The 12,275-nt window shown below is 42.1% G+C and overlaps 1 protein-coding gene across 12 annotated transcripts in view; it reads right to left on the bottom strand.

The window, feature by feature from the left end:
• Positions 1-11,049, bottom strand: part of madd (MAP-kinase activating death domain) — a 44,368-nt gene extending 33,319 nt beyond the window's left edge. For 3 of the 12 annotated variants that reach the window (XM_087170135.1, XM_087170139.1, XM_087170140.1), the window contains exons 1-3: positions 10,649-11,047; positions 3,853-4,065; positions 1,696-2,337 (exon numbers count right to left, since the gene is read on the bottom strand). In XM_087170135.1, the coding sequence (XP_087026261.1) occupies positions 1,696-2,337; positions 3,853-3,911 (701 nt within the window). In that variant the 5' untranslated portion in view covers positions 3,912-4,065; positions 10,649-11,047. Of the gene's footprint in view, positions 1-1,695; positions 2,338-3,852; positions 4,066-10,648 lie in introns of all 12 variants that reach the window. The other 9 variants (XM_087170136.1, XM_023393134.2, XM_087170137.1 and 6 more) reach the window with 6 other exon arrangements.
• Between the last annotated feature and the right edge of the window lie 1,226 nt (positions 11,050-12,275).

Genomic DNA, 12,275 nt, shown 5'->3' with positions numbered 1-12,275 from the left:
GGGGGGCCTGCACGGCTATTAATAGATGACTGTGGAGGAAACATGTGAACACCAACAATCATACCGGGCCTGAGCCGGTGTTAAGTGACAGCCTAATTAACACTTTGTCTCAGCAAAACTGCAATCTATTGTGTCACCCATGGCAACAAAATTACCCCGAAGAGCGCCGCAAAAATACTGACACACTACAACACAGCGTCACAACAAAACACGGTGCACAGCTGCAGCCTGAATAAAATATGAATCCGTCACCCCCGGTGCTTCATTAAGAAAAATTAACTGACGATGTTATCAACTCTCGGCTTCAAGTCTAACCGGTGAAATGCTGTGCTCAGGTTTAGCACGCAGCTCCTGGTTTAGCTTTGTGACGTCATCCGTTTAAACAAGTATAAACCTGCACAATTACATATCATTTATCATTCCTCTGTACTTCTGCAGAACACGTCCGGCTGAATGAAATAATATTTGCTGCAACACACATCAAGCGAAACAAGACAAATGAAATGCACTGTGAATATTTTTTTTGCCGTTATTTATCATTAAGGTGGAGCGTCGTGGCATAAAGCGCACGCCGCGAAAAACAGCCGTGACACAAGCCGCAGATGGTCTGCAACACTGCACGGTGCCACAGACAAAGCCTCTTGTATTAATAATTCATTAATTAATTAATTCTGAAACACAAACATACACATAACAGTTGGGCAATGAGAGAAGCAGATGGGGAATCAGCAGCAGCAGCAAAAAAAATACTGTAAAAGCCACAAATTTTCATTTTTCCAGCCTTGAAATGTTTAATTTACTGTATCAACTCTGCGTCTGTGCAATAATAAACACGAGTGCCACTCACCAGCTGACAGGTGATGAAGGCAGGTTATTTTCTGGTGTTTTAAGCTTTGCTCTTGGCGTGCACGTACAGATTTATTATTGTTTAAACACTGATGGAGTGACAGTAAATGCGATGGGTTTGTTACAGTCAGAGGCTTCATCCTGTTGGTAGTATGAAGGCACTCACACGTTCGGCCTCAGGGTGGCCGAACAAAGGAGGTCAAGTGTCAAAAACAATGAGCGTTCATCATCTGACGAGCATGAATGAGCTCAGCGCAATGAACAACTAGATCTTAGTTATTTGTAGTGAACCAAGCCTGTTTTGATTGTGGCCCTGGTCCATATTGTTCATGTGCTGGGAGCCTGGCTCCGTCCACACGACCCCGGAGTCTCAGAGTTTTGGAAACGCTGCTGGACCCGTTTTATTTTGAAAACTCCTTGGTTGCGTTTTCGTCTGGACGGGCGAAAACAGAGACCTTTTGGAAACGATGACATAGACACCAACGCTCGCTCCTGATTGGGTCTCATTAATGTGATTAACGAATTACAGGCGTTACTGACCTTGTCGTCTCTGCTAGCAGCTGTTGTTCAGTTAAATTCTGCTTTTTAACACTACAACTGTCTTGACAATCTGCTTCCTGTTTACACGGGCTCGCACATGCCCAGTGTACATGATCGCTCAGGTATGTTTGTGTTTTCAGGTGTGATTTTATGGCCGAAGTTTGTTTCTGTTTACTGCTAAATAATAATACAAATATATAATAATATAATAAAAGGAAGCTGTGGCTGTAACGTCATGTTTTAATATCCACCAAACAACAAATTTTGGGCGGGAAACACACAACAGCTGTATGTAATCTGAAGCCTCACCTCTGGGTGGCGCGAGGGAGCCCGGCCCGCTGCGTTAGCCTCTGACTGCAACAGTCCACCAGCCTCTTGAGAATATACAGGCATTCCCTGAAGGTGGAGAAAAACGGGTAGTGGCTGAGTATGCACAGCGAGGTCAGCGTGCTGTTGCGGTTCCTGGCCGCCATCTTGGCAGCGCTCCGTCTGTGCTGAGGGGATTTGCCGGCATTCAGCTCGGCGCCCGGCTTTCCGCTCTCTTCTCCCGAGGCAGGCGGAGGTGCTGACTCGGCATTGCCGGGTGGAGGTAACGTGGAGGCCGGGCCTCCGCCGCTGCCGTCGGACCCTTCGCTCGCGGTGTCCGCCGCCTGTCCCGCCGACTCTGTGTGACTGTTCTTGTCCCCACGAGTGCGGTGATGACCTCGCTGGAAAGAGCGGTAGAAGTTGACGCAGATTCCGTAGCGGGTGATTCCTGAGTCCTTGTCGGTCAGCGTGAAAACGAATGAGGAGTCGTCACGGAGGCTAACCCTGCGCTGGCGTATACTCAGGCAGCCCTCTGGTTGGCAGAAAAACACCACGTCCGGTGGGAGCGGGAAGTCGTGGTGATCCTCCAGCGGGTAGCGGCGGAGCAGCTGAGGCGTCTGGGCCACACTGTCACTACTTGGTTGCCTGGAGGGAAGATGGACAAAGGTTTTGTTTTTAAAGCAGCAGCATATGTTTTAGTGCTGTACCATCATTAGCTGTGGTTTTAATATCTGATCTCTGATGTCATCTATTTCCCCTACGAGTTTATGAAATCCCTTTATTCAAGTCACCATGGTCTTTTTTTACCGTTGCATGTTGCAGAATCATGGCATCAAACTGTAAACGTGCAACAAGGAGGAGTCATGAGGAAATAACTGTCGTAGCGTGGCTTCATTTCATGAAGAAAGACCAGGACAGTGCCGGTTGTAATGTCTGTAAAATGGTCATTTCATGAAAGGATGGAAACTTCAGAGACAGACCGTTTGTTAAAGAGTAAGATCTTTTCTCTTTCACCAGAAACAGCTGCTTCATTGCTTCCAGACTCCACTGACAACTACTCCACTTTCTTGGTCAGACTAGTGCGGACTAGAGAGACCAATACATAAGAACTGATGAAGCCGCTTGGATAAGAGACTAAACGTCTTCCACAGACAAATACAAGTCCAGTTGCCTTCGATTTAATTTGAGAAAGAGATAACAATGACCTGGACGAATGAGAACCTTCACAGACAGATCACTGACAAAAGCAGAAAAGAAGTTGCAGATCGAGGGAGCTGCTGGGACACCACTTGATCGGGAATCGGTTAAGATTTGGGCCAATTAGCAGAAACAACAATGTCACTGGCATCGATAAAATCTTCTCAATTCCCATCCCTACTCAGCTGTGAATTAATAATCTGAAATGGTCATTACCTGATGAGCGAAGCATTTCATAAAAGCCCTGAAAGTAGAGGCAAATTTCTAACTATATTTAGCTTTTAAAATGCAAGAACTGGTTTGGAAAATCTGGTCAGGGTTAAGTACACAAGTAACGCCCTCATACCACAACAACCCTGAACCTGACCTGAAGCGTCACACTTAAGTCTCTAAATGTTCCAGCCGAGATACTCGGTGGCGAACTCTAAAAACAGTGGCAGCCCAGACAGTCCTCTACTTTCACTGAGTTCATGTGAATCATCCTTTTCCCCTGCGGCTACTTCTGCTTGAAACAATGTGCCGCTATGCTTCATTATGCATCAATTCCAAAGCCAAAAACCAGGAAGTGTTTAATAAGTTATGAGAGCGTTCATAAAAGATAAAATAAAACTCTTAAAAGCCACCAAATGTCAAGACTGGGGTTTCCCAGAAAGAAACTCACAGTGAGCGATTACGGTGCGTGCAGACGAACCAAAATATGTCGAGGGTAAAGTGTTAATGAGTTGCTGCAGGGCGCCAGTAGAAGAAGATATAACAGCAGCCCAGTTTGTAAGAGACACCACAAGACAGTTAACACATGCTTGGAGCCTCTGACTTTAATCAGGGCAACCATGATCTTCTCCTCTGTCTTTAGAGTCGCAACGTAAACAGTCAATTAGCACGATACCGAGGTGTGAGTCATGTTAGAGGCAAGATGTCAAAATGACTGAATATTCCTTTAAACCAACAACAACTACTTCTTACCTTGCTCCAACTACTACCAGGTAGTCAAGAAGGCGGGGGCACATTTTCTTTTTCTCCATCTTGGATTGACCACGTCCTGTATGTCATCCAGGATATATGTTCTTCAGTCAGCGGCGCCTTTCCATCACAGCTGGGAAAGTCGAAGTGTGAAGTTGAAACGCAGCGCCTTGGTTATCATTATTGACGGTTCAAAAGTAAAAGACTTCGTTCGACCTGCAACACACAAAGAAGAAGAAGGTGAAATAAACATTACGGTAAAAACCAGTGAGAAACAATGTGGATGCTTTATGAAGTCACCTGGTCCACACCACATTTTTCACAGCTGCAAAATTGGGCTAACGATGACATCATTATCTACAGTCTTTGACCTTTATTTCTTTTAAATGTCAAGGACTATAAGACCATGAAGAAGTTGTGTCTACTCAGGTTTGCAGTACTCTCCATTCTCACTGTACCTCTCCTCTCACCTTCTACTTCAGTCACAATGAAGCTTTAAGTCCTTTTTAAGTTTTAAAAGGAACTTAAACAGCAGTTGCCTCTAAAATATTTTTTAAATGTGTGTTCCCCCAGAAAGGCTGGAGTCCTAAGAACTGGTGACTCTACTGAGCCACTATTGTTAGTATTATTTTTTGCTTATATTTGTTTATGTACCATTTATTGCTAATTGTGTATCCTGCTTATTAAAATGATATTTGGACTGATGGGACAGATGTTCTGGACCATTCAGTTATTCCTGTTGTGGTTTTATGTATTAGGATTTAGGTATTTTACGGTTGAAATTATATTTTGTACATTGTCCATTTTCACCCATTACTACTGTTATGCTTGTATATTTGTATTTTATTCTTTTATTTCTAATTTGTGTGTGAAATAAAGGAAATGAATGAATGAATGAAGTGAATGAATGAAACCTCTCTACCCGACATGACAGCAAGACTTCACATACTGGTAAGTGCAGAGAGCCATGACATTACTGATGAGATGAGATTATATGAATTCGAGTTCGTTTGTGAGAAATCTTTATCTGGGCAGGAAGAAAAAAACAAAAACCCTCAAACACGACAGAATTAATGTTCTGAGACGTTTTCTTTCTTCTTGTTCCAAGATGCTATCAAACGCCATTGTAGCCCTGCTGGAAATGTCACTGCAATGTCACGTCTACATTTACTCCGCGGGACATGAAAGACGTTAACAAAGATGTCACGTTGACGTTCAAACATTCATATTTTACAGTGCGTTCGTCTCGTACCAGACACGGTACATGACAGACGATAAGAGAGAGCAGCAGCACGAAAGATGTCAGCCGTGACTTATATCAGCGTCTCCACTGTACAACAATGTTAAACACATTTTAGCCCAAATATTAAAAAGGCTGTAAAAGCAAACGTCTGAACAAAGTGGACTCAAAAATGCTCAATACACTCTGAGAGTGCTGCGACTGCTTTAACGTTCTGCTATGAGCATCAGGTCGGCTGCTTGTTTTCGCTGGGAGGATAAAGCTTTTTCAGTAGAGGCTAGCTAATATAGTAAGCAGCTTAGGGGGCCTTGGTGGGACAAGCACCCTTCTTTGCTTGTACTATGGCCTGTGACTGACAGGAAACTACAGCAGCTCTGCAGATGGCTGCTCGGCAGCGTGGAGCCACTTACAGCTCCGGTCCAGCATCTTCTCACAGTCAAGATGCTGTAATCGTCAAATTAGCGAGTTGAAAGAGCAGGTGAAGATTTCTTCTGTGGCGACATAAAGTAAAAGTACATCTGCTGTGAGCGAGTGCAACAGCAATTTCCTGACACAACAACCGAGTATAATAAGGAAGCATTCAGCCGTTTCAGAGACAGGACACTGCAAGCGAGCAAGTCTGTGCTCAAGTCAAACAAAGCTAAACCAACAACACCGGTGTTTAATCATCTCTCAGAGATAGTGATCTGGATGTCACTCCTGTAAAGGTGATGAGACTGCATGAGCCGCTCCATCTAAACACAAACAAACCAACAAACCAGGAGAGGGAACGGATTATGCTAAGTTGAACTTCATACTTCAGCCTAAAACTATTTGCAGAGACTCTTGTTATTTTCGTTTTTCCTGCAGAAATGTCATCTCATACGTTAATTGCCCCTCCCCCACACAAGGAGGTGAAGGTGAGGATAACACTAAATTACATCTACAGTGATACGACTGGCAAAGACAGAGAATAACAATCGTCTCAGAGAAGATCTTGTGGCTGAGGTGAAGTCTGGTTTATCAAGACCCTGGTCTGAGGAGAATTCAGCGTCTCTGTAAACGTCCACAACAGATCGACTGTTAAACGTCATTACAAAATGGCGACTCACACCAAAACACTGACCGCTATCTCCTGATTCATTAGACTAAAGACACGATCATATTGTACTTCATACACTATATTTAAATCATACAAACACATTATAATATCAGTCACAATGACTCAGGGCAAGAAAGTCTACAGTGACAGGATCTACTTTTACCGGCGTGTCATGCCACGGCAAACAGCCTTTACTCCAACGCCAACAAACGCCACATGAGTCTGTGCAAACTCCACCCTGAAACACAAACACTCTGAGCCCGGGGCCGTTTTTCACTGTCTCTTCAGGGCTGTTATCCCTGCACTGATAAGCTAATGGATCTATAATTTAGCCAGTGGTTCGTGCTACTCAAGCATTCCTACTGAGGGTAACCTGAGGGGAAAAGGACCAGGCTTTTAAACTGGAAAATGTGTCACACATTTAAACGACCACACCTCTGTCACCTGCAAACAAGTGAAGAAAAACAAGATCAACTCTTTCAATACTTACTGCTTTGGCTTTAGGCTAAATCTTATTTAGTTATTTGTTAATTTATTCAATAAAAAAAGCCACAGCTCATTAAAAACAAAGATTTAAAAAGGTTCATGATGATCTTGGCATAAAAACATAAAAACCAGTGTAATAAACAGCTATTAACATTGGCATTCACGTTTACACTTTGCACGACCCATGCCCCCCCCCCCCGCGCATCAGACATGTGAGCTCACAAACACACAAAGACAACAACAGCAAACGACAAATAAGCTGCATTTAAGTCACGAGTGGGACACTAGTCACACATCCAGACACAGGCCGTCATGAACTCCCGCCGCCACGGCCATGGAACAGCCAGCATGAGACGCAGCTGTGTCCAGTGGACATTAGGACATCAGGGGTGACTTTATGACAGGGGGCTTCAGATGCATTATGGGTCTAATTATATCTATTAGCTCTACTTTTGAGTAGAGAAGCCATTTGCAAATGGACATAAGACAAATTTCAACTGGACTAATCTTGATGGAGCATGACGGTAAATGGTTGGAAATGTACTTACTTATCTAATATATCTAAAATAAAGAACATTCGTTGACACATTAGTTAAGTCAGTGTAATGCAGAATATTCATCATGTTCTTGGTGTTTGGGAAGGAAAGAGGCTGGGTCATGTTTGACAGGGTTAACGTAAGGAGGAATGAGCAGACCCTGCACTACACAGTGGGCTGAGACGTGTCTTAAGCTTAATGTCAGCCCTCATCACACCTGGTAAAATTATTCAAATGCACTGTAAGCCCGACAGCCTCCTGCTGCCTCCTGCACGTCGATGAACAAGAAGACAGAACTAAACTGTCACTTCACATTAATGAGTATATCTGTCCCGACGTGAGGGAAAACCTCCATTTTTAAAAGCTTGTTGCTCACACAATTCAACACACATAAAGACAACTCTGAGTTCAAACTTCCTCACGGCAACGGCTTATTACAGGGAGGAACAGAGAAAATAATATAATATAAAATGATATAATATAATATAATACAGTGAGGGCTGGGGCCCATACAGAGAACAGATCTAACCGTCTTTATCTTAGTAAACCATCAGCACGATGATTCAACATTCAGGACTGGCAACATGACTGCTTCCTGGTCCAAAGCCAGAACGGCTATTTCATGAAGCAGCAGAAGCAGAAGCAGAGCTGAAGGCAGACTCATCCAGCACTAAGATAGAGGACGGACCACAGCATTATTTTTAGATGAGGATGGAAGAACTACACCACTTCACTGATTACTGTATTTAATGAGTGAGCACGGTATTAAACCTCGTTTCTCTCCCTCTAAATAATAATAAAAAAAACGTTAGATAAAAAGAACCATCACAACAGTGTGTAATCTTCAAAGGCAAGATAATGATGTAGGTTACAACAGATGAATCTGGTCAGAGTGGTCTGCAGGCAGCACTCACTGGTTATGTAAGCGCAGAGAGGAGATAGATATGATTCACAGGCCTCCAACATGGACAGCATTTATTGCCAGTCCCAGTGAACAGCAGTAACTAGCGATGGAGGAGGCTCATTTGAATTAGTCTTAGCTGAGTGAGGACGATGATGAAACGAGAGGGGTGGGGGGAGGATGAAGGGTGGATAAAGAAAGTATTGATCACTGCATTGCATTCTCACTTTTAGATTACACTCTTTTCTCTAGCACAAAATGAGAGCTGGGACCTCATCAGGCCGACAGACAAAGTACCATCCTCTCCTCTCTTTATTTATTCATTTCTGAGACCTTGTCTAGTCTGTGCCCCCCCCCCCCCCCCCAAAAATACCTAGTGTTATGTTCTCTGTTTGTCTATACAAAAATAAATTCACAAGTTCAAATTTGCATTATATACGTTCGCTTTTCACGGGCGGTGGCTGGGTGCAGCAGCGTGGTGACAGGTTGCATTTGGGTCATGAGCCATCATGCAAGATGTCACGTTGAATTGAGGATGGCAAGCTTTTACTTTTCCTTGAGTAACAGGGAGGGAGCTCAGCGTGCGTCACCTTACGATGATGACATGCAAACCTTGTTTCTTTTTTTTATTTTAAAAATAAATCATATATCAGTAGCTTTGTTTTAAAATATCCCCCACGTCCATCTGCATTTTTAGAAATCACAGAAGAAATCCTCACACGCTGTTATGACACAGCAGTGGATCAGGTATTAGTCCTATGTGAGCATTTGTCATTGTTTGAGTTATTTTTACATATTTTGTGCTGAGGCTTTGACATCCAAGTCAAATTTTACTTCAGGATCAATGAGGCCTCCTCCAAATAAACCCACTTTCTGTCAAATCTGATTTGTGAGATGATTCACAGGAAAGCAGAGGAAAGTTCTGGTAAACAAATATGTACTCAGCTTTTCCTTTTTGCAGTGAAATATTTCTATAATTTTGCCAATTTGTGTATTTACACGGTTACTGAAACAAAACCAAGTTTATAAGGGAAATCGCTCTTATTTAAGTGCCAACAACTTACAGACACCTGAAGGGCTCACAAGCCAAAACGGTTAGGATGGACTGGTGTAATCTTTAACAATGCATTGTATTTTGTAAGATTATTATATCTTAAGTCTTGATCGGTAAGATTTGCCAGATAAATGTAGTGGAGTCAAAAGTACTTATTTTAATATGACATACATTAACTGTTAAGTAGGGTGACCAGATGTCCCCATTTTCTGGGAACAGTACGTGTTTTTGGTGGCCTGTCCCCACTGGAGCTGTCCTCGGAAATGTCCCCATTATTAACATTTGTAATTAAAAACAGACGTCTAGCATGAGCTTGTTTTGGCCAACAGGGGGGGGAGGTGACTGCTAGCTATAGGATCAAAATAGAGTTATCCAATCAGATTTTTTGTTGTTGTCTCTAGGCAGAGAAAAGGTTGCCTGGCTCACTCATTGGTTAGGAGTTCATAACCAGGCAGTACACTAACAAAAACAAACATTCTTCACACAAACTTCATGACTGCTTCAAGGGTAAGGAGTCATCATTTTATCAGCCAGGTCTTCAGGACAGTTTATTACATCACAACAGTTACCATGGTCAAAATACATGACCCCTTTTTTTTTTAAATTATTTCATAGGTGTCCATTGAATAATTTAATCATATATTAATATGATATTTAATCATATATTCACAGCTAAACTGTTAATGTCCCTGTTTTCATTTCAAATATCTGATCACCTTACCTTAAAGTATCATAGAACAAAAATACTCAAGTATAATTACTTCAAAATTGAATTTAAACACAGTATTTGAGTAAATGTACTTCCACTCCTGCTGGTTTGACATTGAGTACAACAACACTACCTCAAAACGATGCTTCAGGCGTGACGAGTAATGAGGCCACAATGACACACGATTTCAACAGTAGGGGTGTCAGTTACACAGTAAAAAAAAATCCCATATGAACCGAGCTTAGTTACGAGGTGTAGTGGGAATTTTACTACCTAACCAGCTCGGTTAACTGTGGAGATTAGCGTAACGACATACGGTGAGGCGAGGATAACATTCGCAGTAACAATGCAATAAATGAGATAAGGCGATGTTAACGTCTCCTGATATCCCAGAGAGAGCTGGACGTGTAGCTTGTGACTGTGTTATCCTTTTATATATATATATATATATATATATATATATATATATGTGTGTGTGTGTATTTAAGACAAGCTGCCAGGCCTCAGCTCGTCCTCCATGTTCAGCCCAATGATGCACCCTCGCACCTCCACTCAGCTAGCTTCGTGGTTTCTTACGCCACGGATGGATTAGCTAGCTAGCCGCCTAGCTAGCTAGCTAACAGTAGCTCGAGCGATTTGAGCTCATAAACGGCGAACTGTCAGATGTTAACAACACGGCGGCGACATCGGCGACAAACGGCTCGCAGCACGCGCCACAAACGTTGTGCGTGTTTTGTTTTTTTTTTTTGTTTTTTTTAAATAGCTCGGACGTTGATTCATAAACACCCTTACCTGCTCGTATTAGCCGGTTAGCCGCTAACGCTCGCCGTGAAGCCAGCTGCTGCTGCTGCGGCTCCTGCTGCGGCTGATGGTGATGGTGACGGCCCGGGTGGTGGGTGCCCTCCTCGGTCACGGAGGGAGAGAGGCAGCGGTGTGTGTCTGAATTCAGCCTTGTGTCGTTTAGATGGTTTATCATTGGAAAAAAGTCGGACAGGGAGAGGTCTGCTGAGAGGCTAGCGGCGCCGTCTAACTGGCTGGCAGCGTTACAAACGATGCGAGAGGTGTGTGTGTGTGTGTGTGTGTGTGTGTGTGTGTGTGTGTGTGTGTATCCGCCTCTACGCCTGGTGAACGGGAGGCTCGGTCAGTTACAACCTGCCTTCACAACATCCCCTTCATCATCATCATCATCATCATCGGTCTGCAGGGAGTTCCGCATACTCACTACCCGACCAAACGGAAGCGACAAACAAGCCTGACGGAAAACAGCTTCACGCTCCCGGCAGGGACCGACACCAGAGAGCCCGGGGTGACGGGGGTCCACTTATCAATCAGTCTGATCAGTTTGCAGTATTTCACGGTGTTTTATCGCCTAACAGGGCCGGTCACAGCCTTTTTGGGGCCCTATAGGAATGATTTGATAACCCCCCCAACCCCCACCAGTACTGTACCTAAGTATAGTAATATAGTATAGTACTGTATTTTACTTGGGTAAATATATAAATATATAAATATAATAACACACTACTTTTAGTCCAAGACATTTAAAAGACAAATATTGTACTTTTGACTTTACTACATTTCTGAACCTATACGCAAATATGATATTGTATTTCCATATATGAAATATACATTTTTATTTTATATGTACATATATGTAAAAATATATGTATATATATATATATATACATATATATATATATATATATATATTAAACCTATTAGAAACTGGAACAATTTCATATATTGACATATATTTAGCCTATACAAATATATACATTTATATATGTAGACTTTTATTGTAGACAGAAGTTACATAAATATATAGCCATCCCAAAGCCTGTCAGTATATGTTGATATTATAAACAGTAGGGTCGTTTTATTTTTTACTTCAGTTAGGTATTTGATGAACTTCCATAAATAGATTAAATATATAATTTTAACACATTTTCTTTACATAGAACACATGCTTGCAACATGTTGCAAACATACAGTATGTGTTCTATGTAAAAAAATCAGCATATATTTTTAATATATGTACATATAGAAAATATTATATATATCTTATACTGTATCTTCATGTATCCAGAGGATGTATATATGTGATAATATCTGCCCTTATAGGTGACGTATATGGCAACATCACTCTTGATATAGGGACATATATGTCATATATAATATATATCCACCTCAAACTGTGTGATTATTACCTACAATTTATAGTCTGTTAATTTTACTAAATAGACTACATTTATTCAGTTTCCTATGTTGGTTTGTATCTGGAGTTGCGTAGGTTTTTCTAGTTGTTTATTTAGTTTATTTGGGTTGTAACAGTTTTGTAACATAGGTTTTACATCAAGTGGGCAGGTACAGGGTCAGCATTGCACCTGGGAGGGTTATTTTATTTCATTTACCACGGCAA

The sequence above is a fragment of the Seriola lalandi genome, unplaced genomic scaffold, assembly GCF_002814215.2.
Source record: "Seriola lalandi dorsalis isolate HSWRI2012SDOR001 ecotype SW California unplaced genomic scaffold, Sedor1 jcf7180002054929, whole genome shotgun sequence".
Classification (NCBI taxonomy): domain Eukaryota; kingdom Metazoa; phylum Chordata; class Actinopteri; order Carangiformes; family Carangidae; genus Seriola; species Seriola lalandi.
Note: the sequence above shows the minus strand (reverse complement) of the source record. Positions and strands in the feature narration are given on the sequence as shown.